At 34.1% G+C, this 11,653-nt stretch overlaps 1 protein-coding gene across 1 annotated transcript in view; it reads left to right on the top strand.

Moving 5' to 3' along the window:
• The first annotated feature begins 854 nt into the window (after positions 1–854).
• Positions 855–11,653, top strand: part of LOC123548436 (E3 ubiquitin-protein ligase znrf2-like) — a 48,974-nt gene continuing 38,175 nt past the window's right edge. The window contains exon 1 of the mRNA XM_045335701.2: positions 855–1,338. Within this exon, the coding sequence (XP_045191636.1) occupies positions 1,020–1,338 (319 nt within the window). The 5' untranslated portion in view covers positions 855–1,019. The remainder of the gene's footprint in view (positions 1,339–11,653) is intronic.

Here is an 11,653-nt window from a genome sequence, read left to right as displayed (position 1 = left end):
AACTAAAGTAGTATTGTATGTTTTATTTGCTACGCTACGTTGCATGCTATACATGTCTCCTTTCTGTTTAATACGATAGGGTAAATTATGTCTGGGTACTGGCATAGCTATGTATGTTTCTATAATATTTATTATTAAGAGCACCGCATTCTTCTTTATTAAAAATCGAATAATCGGCTACCAGATAATTTGTAATATATGCATAAGAGATAGTCGTATGTCTATTCGTCGGAAATCTAACATGTGCCGTTTTAGGCTACGCATCAACATGTAGCATTTCAATGACATTAGATATGCGAATGGACTAATAGGGGTTTGAGTAGACCTTTATATTCCTGCGAAGGAAAACTAAGTTCAGTTGACACTAAGAGTGATTAAATTCCATATCCCAATCCAAATACTCCCTTTTTTCATGTTTCAAGGTCATTTCCGAAGGGATTTTGATTGTTTAATGGAAGTAAGAGACATAAATATTGCAGTGCCACATGCAAAAAGAAAACTTCGGACTGGATAAGTGTGTATCATGTATTCCAAGCTAGTATAGTATACCCGATTACTAAAATCTGTTATTACATGACTCGATCTATTGTTTGTGTTATATGATCAATTTATATTCGATCCATGTTTACTGGGCTGCTTAATAAAAATAATGAAATAAATATATGAACGTTAACTTCTGCTGCCACGTAATAAAACACTTAGGTATTGAATGGTTTGTCAAGGACCTCGGGCATTAGTTTTGACTAATGACGGCAGCCGTCGTAGTACGGTGTGGTATTGTACCGGATTAATTTTATGGAAAATTACACCGCAGCAATGGTCACATGGTACAGTTACGTCATTATTGTGTTGGTTCCTCACAAACAAGGAAGACTAAACATGGCCGACGAGGATATTTGTGTTAAAAATCCTTTGTTTTATTCACATATCAGGGAATCTCTTTTTGATTAAATTGGATATCAACCCAGTTGATAATAGTCGTCCTAGCTGAATAGTTGTCAGCCTAAACTTGAATAAATATGGGTGCTAAACAAAGCACGGGAACAGGATCTCCCAGGGTTCGGACATATTCTAGCTCGGGGTCACAAAATGGGGCTGGTCCCCATATGTCAGGTGCAAGCAGCCGGGCCAGAGCTAGAAGTTTGGGCAGTTATACAAATCCACCTCCCGGACTACACATACCTGTAAGCAATGGGTCAGGCCCTGGGGCTGTGGGAGGTAGCCCAGATTCTGACTCGAGCCCAGATGAATCAGCAGGTGTGCCACATCCTCAGCTTCAACTTCAAGGACTGAGAAACATTACACATTCACTTCCACTTCATCTGTTTGCTCTACATGGTTAGTATTTGATGTTTGTTTCGTAACTGTCAACTTGACTCTCTTGAGTATGTTCCTGTCTGGTAATGATAATTGTGTGTTCCTCAACATTATACAGCAAAACCTCAGTGTGTGGCCACGTTGATACATGTATCTGGCTTTATGCTTGACCTTATGGTTCATGCGTGAGTATTACATACTTTTGGTAGTGGAAATATGAATTGTATAATTAGATGGTATATTTAGTGTTTCTTTTATTTAACTCTTTAGTGCTTCCTATTCAATTAAATTAAAGTAGACCAAAAACAATCCTTGAAGTTAGTCTAATTTGTTTATAAATTATTATCTTGTGTAAAATATTTATATACACATTTTTTTACATCTTATACATTTTTATGTCACAGTTTAAATAGGCAGTAACTTCTACATGATATGTACAGTCATAGTATTGAAAATTTGAGATATTAAAGTAATTGCACCCTTAGCGGTTTTTGTCACAGTCAGAATGATTCCATCAATTGAATATTGTTACTAATTACACGCTTTTTTTTTTTTTAAAAAAAGCTAGTGTTTTAGATAAGTATCATGTATGTCCAGCGTAAAATATATTTGAGTTGGAATAATTTGTGCCATGTAATTATATGTACTCTCAATCTGAATTATATCTTGTGATAAAAAACTGTTTACTCAGTTTGGGAATAAATACTGACACCTAATCATTTTTAAAGAAGAAATAAGAATTTAGAAACTTATCACATAACAAATATATGATTGGTTTAATACACATCTCCATTTACAAGTGTTAAATAGTATGCTAACCGCTAAAGCAGCAAAGATCAGTTATAAATTATAAGATATCAATTATTACAACAGACTTCTAAAATTTTAGCATTTTAGCATGATCTGACCAAAGGAAAGTATGATCTGACCAAAGGAAAGTACATAGAATGAACTGGCCAGATTAAAAATAAACATATCAAAATCCAGTACATAAAGACTTACCGGTAATAGGTAAGTAAAGCCATTGGCCAATTAGACTTTAATTAAATTGAGAAAGCAAAACAAAAAGGTCTACCTGATTTTGAGGAAAAAAGTTTAGTTTTCATTAATTAATCAGTTTTAATGAAACATTAAACTCGCCTGCATTACATACTAGTTTCAAGATTTCAGTAATAGTTGTTCTTGATAATTATTTTTCATGATACATTTTTAGCTTGTTTGAAATCAGTAAGCTTGCCAGCTTAGCTCAATACATTTTGTAGGTTGATCTTTTGACTCATTTTACGAGGCCATGTGTTCGAATGTGTTTGAATCCTGGGTTTACAAGGCATTTGTTCCTTTGATGATTACCTGAAGACAGTAGTAGAAAGTAAAGTTTATATGTCCTCCATCTCTGACCCACATGTTGACGTTGTCCGCTATTTGTGAAGAACAGTTAAGAATCCTGAATGAGATCAAGTAGCCACTGGGTATGGTTAACTGAAATTCTGAATTGTCTAACGTTCATTAAAAATAGGAACAGATCAAAGTAATTATTTCTTATTTCTTACCTTTTATCCATGAGAAAAGAATATAAATTATATCTCCGGAAATAATGCAGTACATTTTATGCAAACTTGGCAAGTATGTTTCAAATGAATTGTTGGACTAAAATGATTTGACAATTTAGTTTTAGTAATTATCACATGAATAATAGGAAGTTTTCATGACAACTAATTAACTTTTAATAGCTTTTTAAGTAATTTGAGTCTGACTTCTGCCGTACCTCCTTTTTGAAGAGATTTTTGAAATCACTTTCTGTACTTGCTGTTGTGCATTTTATAATACTCACCACAGCACAAAACTTGTTTTAAATTTACAAATTTCAGTCTTCATTGTTAATAATAATATTGATGGCAGCTTAGTATCGGAAAGCAGCTCATTTCCATATTGGTTTAACCCTTAGCCTGCTAAATTTCTAAAATGGACTGGTCCATCATTCAATATGGGCAATACCATTTATTATTCGAAGGGGTTTTCACTAGAAATTTACTGACTGAATAGCGAACAGTGCAGACCATGATCAGACTGCATGGACGTACAGGCTGATCTTGGTCTGCACTGGTCGCAAAGGCAGAATCAGTAGCCACCAGCAGGCTAAAGGTTAAACATCTTTCAGATCTGTCATTATTGTTTTTACTTAAATTTATCGTTCAGTAACTGATAATACACTTGACCAGTGCAGAATTGTTGAATATGGGGAAAAAATGGCGTAAACTTGGCGCTTTAAACTTGGTTTGTATCTTTATTGGACCTTTCTCAAAATAGTCAGAACTACAGTTGCATTCTGGGATGAATGAATTTAGCGCCTGAATAAAGCATGTAAATTGTTTATAAAATGTTATAGTTTTTGAACCATAACCAGATGTTAAGATTTATACGCATATCGTTTTATTTGTTGAACCATAACATATTGTTCAGATGTATATGGTATTACGCAGTAGAAAAGAAAACTGAACAGTTGGTGCAATATTATGAATTATATTTTATATTGTTGGTTTATACTGTTTAGTTTATTTTAATCCAGATTTACCTTTGTACTAATAAATCTGTTGATCGTTAATTTTTGTACTGGTACAAATAGGTAATTCCCTTTGTGGTTACTTACTCTATCAATAAGTAATGAATGTGGCCAAAGGTCATCCGCTTCAACTATTGCTAAAAATTCTTTATAAAGGAAAAGATTTGTATCAGGGAAATACAAGTGTATCAGGTTCATAGATATCAGTACATATATATTATTTTAATACTTTTATAGTCTGAATAGAAATTCTATTCCATGCCGGAAATCAGTTACTGGTACAGAATTCAGTGTAAGAAATCAGTTACTGCACCATGGTACTGAATCCAGTGCCAGAAATGAGTTACTGGTACAGAATCCAGTATCAGAAATAAATTACTGGTATAGAATCCAGTGTCAGAAATCAGTTACTTGTAAAGAATCCAATGTCAGAAATCAGTTACTGGTACAGAATCCAGTGTCAGAAATAAATTACTGGTATAGAATCCAGTGTCAGAAATCAGTTATTTGTAAAGAATCCAATGTCAGAAATCAGTTACTGGTGCAGGATCCAGTGTCAGAAATAAATTACTGGTATAGAATCCAGTGTCAGAAATAAATTACTGGTATAGAATCCAGTGTCAGAAATCAGTTACTTGTAAAGAATCCAATGTAAGAAATCAGTTACTGGTACAGAATCCAGTGTCAGAAATCAGTTAATGGTACAGAATCCAGTGTCAGAAATAAACTACTGGTACAGAATCCAATGTCAGAAATCAGTGACTGGTACAGAATCCAATGTCAGAAATCAGTGACTGGTAAAGAATCCAATGTCAGAAATCAGTTAATGGTTCAGAATCCAATGTCAGAAATCAGTGACAAGTACAGAATCCAATGTCAGAAATCAGTTAATGGTACAGAATCCAATGTCAGAAATCAGTGACTGGTTCAGAATCCAATGTCAGAAATCAGTTACTGGTGCAGAATCCAATGTCAGAAATCAGTTAATGGTACAGAATCCAGGAATACCAGTTAAGTTAATTGACAGCCATTTATATATGACTGAAATATTAGGTACTGAATTGTGGAGTTGGTCCCGGTCCTTCAGTATTATGTTGGTGTTGGCCATTCTTGTTTTAGTAACTTTTTCACCAATATGATATAAGAGGACTTTAACACCTTTAGTCCTCTACCAGTTTTGTGAGTGCTGTCAATTTCACGGTTTTCAGTGAATTGTTGAGAAGTATAATGTGAAATGTATTTAAAGTATTTTCTAAGTAAAAAATAGTATTGCACAGTTAGTCAGTTAAAACCAGTGGAAAGGTATTTTCAGTCTAACACTGAAACAAATAAATGGCCTGTATTGTCAGAAAAAAGCAAAACGAAATGTTGTTATCATCATTATATGGTACATTAAGTGTAAGTTGGCTACGATATTACAATGTTGAAACCTTGTAAGTACTTCATATTTGCAAGTGATTTTATCATTTGATGCTTTTCCTACCAGAGGCAACTATTATATTATATATTACGTAAAACTGTATTTATATATCCTGTAAACACTAATTTTAAAAAGTATTTTGTACTGCGTCATTGCATTTATGTAAGTAATGTGATAAATTGTTGTTGTTGTTTCTTTATGTAAACAGGTTATATATACATGGATGAGTAATGCTGAATGAATAGACTGATGTCAATATTAAATTTCCTCCCTGCTTTAAAGCAACTCACTTGTGGTGTTGTGCTCAGATTTTTGGCAACAAAGAAGTTTTAATAGTTAAAATATTATAATTTTGATAAAGTGTTTTTTTTAATATAAACGTCTTTTAACAGTGTCAAATGTGTAACAACTGTCAGTTAACCTTAAAAAACACCTCTGGATTCTGTATCAGTGTTTAATTGACAGTTTAATGCTGTACAGAATCTTGTGGTTTAATGCTGTACACAATCCTGTGGTTTAATGCTGTACACAATCCTGTGGTTCTCCACAAGTAAGTGACAACTTCTCCACATGAATCCGAGGTTGTGAACAATTTATATCAGAAATATTGTCTTCTGACCAGTTACCACGGAGAACTTGCACCAAGCTTGGGGATCACTAGTCCTACTGTCTCTTGACATTATATAAAATCCTTGGATTTCACAGGTGTCGTGCTTTTTCAACTGCCATTTTGCATTTACATTGTATGTAAAATATGTTCCATTGCATTCTGTAGAATATAAGCCTAAAACAAGTCTCTCCAATGGCCATATTCAGAAACGCCAGTCATCATATTAGAAAATAGCAGACTTAAATTTGGCTTCTTTGAGTGTTTAGAATATTGCCTTACCTATAGAAGAAGATAAAGAACTGTAAACTGAGAAAGCTGGAATAATATATTAAATTTAATGCTGTGGATCTACAATAAATGAAATAAATCAAACAGTTTATAAAGCAATGCATCACATTTATGCTGCATCATTACATGTGTATAGAAATCTCTATTATTACAGATATTTTGCATTTTATAATGCACAATGTAAAAATGTTGCAGTCTGTCTAGAATCCATTATGTTACATTATAGGAATTATAAAAATGAATAGAGAATGAAGATACTGCAGCTGGATGATGATCTTGTTATCCGTGAATGAAGTAATTAGTAATGATTTTAATTAGGTGATTCAGCGCATTATGTCTCATTCTTGTGTTTTAGAGGACTGAAAATTTCCCTGAACTGTAGTCATGATAGTGGAGTACTAGTCTAGAGTTTAGGGTGCATTGATATTTTAGATGCACTTTCCACTTTTTGGGTTGAAGTGTTGTTGCTTCTTGTGACATCATCTTGGGCATAAAGATAGGCAAGTGGGAAGAACCTCAGACCTTACAAAAATTAGCTGGGAAGCTTTCACATGTTGAGGAATTACATGTCAAAAGAAGGGTTTTAAAGATCATTGTTGTAACAATTTGAAAACGCAAGTTTTTAGTACATGTAAGCTTTAGTTTTGCTGAAAATGTTTAATAGCTGTTTCTCTTGCTTTCTTGTGCATAAAACCTCTTTTTCTTGCCTTCATCACCAACAGTGGATCTGTTTAGTATTGTACATGTATGGTAGCAAGCTTTAGATGTTGGAGCAAGATATCACTGGTGTCCCACTCTACCTTATTTCCAGCACAGACATGATGTAAACCACCAACATTTTTCCACCCAAACTGTTGGATGGTTTCTTTGAAAGCTTGGCTCAAAACCACAGGGATGTGTTTAGTTGCAAATGATTTGAACCTTACTAAGAAGCCAATAATTTTTAGCTCATCTGATTTTTTGAAAAAAAATGATGAGTTATTGTCATCACTTGATCAGCGTTAGCGTTGCCTGGTTAAGTTTTATGTTTAGGTCAGCTTTTCTCCTAAACTATCAAAGCTATTGCTTTGAAACTTGGAGTACTTGTTCACCATCATAAGCTGACCCTGTACAGCAAGAAACATAACTCCATCCTGCCTTTTGCAAGATTTATGGCCCCTTTTGTACTAGAAAATATCAGATTTCTTGGTTAAGTTTTATGTTTAGGTCAACTTTTCTCCTAAACTATCAAAGCTATTGCTTTGAAACTTGCAACACTTGTTCACCATCATAAGCTGACCCTGTACATCAAGAAACATAACTCCATCCTGCTTTTTGCAAGAATTATTGCCCCTTTTGACTTAGAAAATATCAGATTTATTGGTTAAGTTTTATGTTTAGGTAAACTTTTCTCCTAAACTATCAAAGCTATTGCTTTGAAACTTGCAACTGTTGTTCACCATCATAAGCTGACTCTGTACATCAAGAAACATAACTCCATCCTGCTTTTTGCAAGAATTATGGCCCTTTTTGGACTTAGAAAATCATGGGTAGGACAACTTTTCTATTATACAAAAAAAATAGATGAGCGTCAGCACCCGCAAGGTGGTGCTCTTGTTTTTATATGGCGATGATGACCTCAAGAATTTGTTTGATGGTGGTCGCTGCTGAGCTCCAGAAGATGAGAGAGTACTAATGTATATAAGAAAAACTCTTTTGTTTCTTAGAATAGATACTGTCCTGGTAAATTTGTCGTGTTTCAAAGGTTAAATACTAATAAATGCCTTTCACAGAAATCTGGCTTTTGTTGAAGTTAAATATAGAAAGTACAGAAAAGGAATTAGATGGATTGTTTAATTGGGAATGTACTATGGTGTAGGACTAGTTGCTATATATAAAGATTACTGTAAAATGGACATGAAATTTCGTGGTTTAGGTCAAAACGGCAATTTCGTGGGTATATAAATTCGTGGATTTCATTTTGAACATAAAATGAATGGGAATTTTACTTGTTCGTTGGGATTAAATTTTGTGGATTGACTCAACCACAAAATCCACGAAAATTAGTCCCCCACGAATATTAATGATTTCACAGTAGTTTTCCTTTTCATCTCTTGAATGTTCAGCAGGTTTTCAATGGATTGGAGTTTTTTTTATTTCTCATGGTACATGTATTGTAACAGAATAAAAGTTGTATTGGAATTAACCTTTAGCCTGCTAAATTTCTAAAATGGACTGGTCCAACATTCAATTTGGGCAATACCATTTGTTATTCTAAGGGGTGTTCACTGAAAATTTACTGACTGAAAAGTGAACAGTGCAGACCATGATCAGCCAGCATGCATCAGGGTCTGCACTGGTTGCAAAGGCAGAATCACATGCCACCAGTAGGCTAAAGGGTACCTGCATCTCCGTGAGAGGTGTTACATCTTTTCTGAACATTCACATTCTTTGGCGTTTTCAGATCTGACAGGTGCATATCTTGCCAAACATATAATTGAGGTACATGAATGAATCGGTTTTGAAAATAAGGCAGGATCAATCTGATTGGTTGTTTCTTGGCAGAATTTTAAAATTGACCAATGGAAAAGTTGTTTTCTGGGACTAGTTTTGCAAGGGAGAAGACTCTAGGCTTGAATTTAAGCATCATGATTTGAACACGCATGTGAGCTTTAATTTTGCTGAAAATGCTTAATACCGGTAGCTGTTTCTCTTGTTTTCTTGTGCATAAAACCTCTCTTTTTGCCTTCATCACCAACAGTGGATCTGTTTAGTATGGTAATATTAATGAGTCACAATTTACTGTCAATATTTTTATATTGATCTAATGTTTATCACAGATTTGACATCAGGGGAGTGAAAAAAAGCCATGTCATATTTTAGGTATTATACTATTTGACAAGGACGTCATTTCAAGTAAAGGAGATGTTTGAATTTGCCTGTATGCCTCAATTTTTCACAGAAAAAGCTAACATGTGATGAAAAGAATATTACATCAATGTTTCTTTCAGCATTAAATTTGTTAAACTCTTTCAAAAAATTGATCCAATGATCTCGCATTTATTATTTTAATCAAATTTCGTATTTACATACATGAAATATATATGAAGTACATGAAATATCCTCATTCTATTTAACACATAAGTGTTTATTGAGTGTTGAGCTATTGGTTTTACCCAGCTCATCTGACAAACTTTTTCTAGAATATTTTGTATTACATTGAGTCAAATCTGCATCAGTTCTGGATGTCTGTTTCTGTAATAAAATGATAAGAGCAGAGAGCAGACACTTGTGTTTGCTTGGTCTATCTCTAGATCTTGATCTCTACATTGATAACCTTCCTGCAGATCTCAACATGAATGTAGGTAAAATGTTCTTACATACTCTAGTGGGATAACAGGAAAAAGTCTTATACTATAAAATATTTTTACATTCCCTGATACATAGTATATGGGGGCTATATTGGAGTCATGCATGTCTGTCAGTCTGACTGTTGTGTATGCTCCAGAAGACTTTCATAAAACTTCAGTTATTAACCTCATGAAGACAATGAGCAAAGCACACAACCCAGGTAACTAGATCCAAGGTCACAATCCCACTTGGAGGTCAAAGGTCAAATAGCTTAACTTTGCATCCACACATATATTGTCTAACTGCCTTTCATGACTTAGCTATATTGGTTCTCACAAATGATTGCAGAGCACTTAACGCGTTATACTGTAGGTCAAAATCTTTGGTCACACTTGGAGTTAAATAGCTTGTCATGTGGGAAGATTTTCATAAAACTGGTATCAGTTATTAACTACATCAAGAGCATGAGACACAATCCTGGTCACAAGGTTCCAGGTCAAAGTCACTTAGGTCAATAGTTAAAGTTCTGTCCCAATCTGTTTCCAACCCTCCCATCTTTTAGCCTGATTTCTTCAAACTTTCACAGTGAACACTTTTGTTAGATGACCATAAGAAAGGATGGATTGTTTTGACATTTTTGCTCCCTATCGAAATGTGGGGCTATACTACTCGCCTCCGGCGTCTGCGCGCGTGACCCTTCTTGGTTAAAGTTTTCGGCAGCCTTTGTTTTTCATCATATCTTTGTTACTATTGCTTATTGTACTGTAACTTCACATAATATTGTTCAGTATACAAATAATGTATTTTAGGACTGAGCCCATTATACCAAGGTCAAGTCACAAGCTGTTATACTTAGGTTATTTTCAAGGTAAAGTTTTTCGGCAGCCTTTGTTTTTCTGTCATATCTTTTACATTGCTTTACTTCGTAGCTTCAATAATTGTCATATGCAAGCTAAAGTATGTGTGGTGCTGACCCATTATACCCAAGTCAAGGTCACCAGGTGTTAACATTAGGTATTTAAGGTTAAACAGTTTTACGGCCAACATTGTTTCTATCATATCTTTGTTACTATTCTTATATCTTACTGTAACTTTATGAAACATTGTCCATATGCAAACAAAGTTGTTCAGGGACTGGCACATTTTATCCAAGGTCAGGTCACCAAGGTCTTATCTTAGGTTATTTTTAAAGTTAAGTTTTTCGGCAACCTTTGTTTTTCTGTCATAATTGTTACTTTTGCTATATCTTACGTAAGTTCTCTACATTGCCAGATACAACATAGTATATGCAGGCGGGCCTTATTACCAAGTCAGGTCACCAGGGTTATACTTGGAATTATTTTCATATTAAATTTTTTCGAACGCTTTATTAATAGACATTCTTTGGTACTTTAAAAGATAATGACTTGAAATTAAAATATTTCTTTATATCATCAACTGCATTTGTGGTTACATACCCAATAACTCTAATTTATTTTTGACAGAATTATGCCCCTTTTGTACTTAAACTTTTGTAATACTTCGCTTTCTGGATATTACTTTGAATATAAGATAAGACTTGAAACTTAAAATGTTCTTATCAACCATCATCTGCATTGTGGTATATACAATCCCATAACTCTGATTTGTATTTTGACCAAATATGCCCCTTTATATTTATTTTTTTTTTACAAACTCGTTTCTGACATAACTTGGTACTATATAAGATAGGACTTGAAACTCAAATATATCTTTACCATCTCATTGCATTTGTTGAAATCCTGATAACTAACTTGTTATTGAGGAATTATTCCTTGTGTATCTTCCGTTTATAGTAGAGGTCTCTTATTCAGACATATATTCATTTTACTGTCAAATCCCCAAATAGTGGAGCGCGCTGTCTTACGGACAGCTCTTGTTACCACAGTTATGGCCCTTCGATAGTTTTTGCTATATGGAAGATAGAGAAAACTCCTCCCACACTGTTTGTCTGATTTGTTTCAAACTTTCACAGATGAAACAAGTTTGATGTGCAGATGACCATATAGGAAGGAATTATTTCTGTGAATATTTTTACTGCAGTTTTGGCCCTTTGATAGTTTTTGCTATAGATGATGGCATCTGTGTCCAATAGACACAATTTCTAGTT

Source organism: Mercenaria mercenaria, chromosome 6 (assembly GCF_021730395.1).
Source record: "Mercenaria mercenaria strain notata chromosome 6, MADL_Memer_1, whole genome shotgun sequence".
In the NCBI taxonomy this organism is placed as follows: domain Eukaryota; kingdom Metazoa; phylum Mollusca; class Bivalvia; order Venerida; family Veneridae; genus Mercenaria; species Mercenaria mercenaria.
The sequence above is the reverse complement of the archived record's forward strand: the minus strand, read 5'-3'. Positions and strand labels throughout refer to the sequence as shown.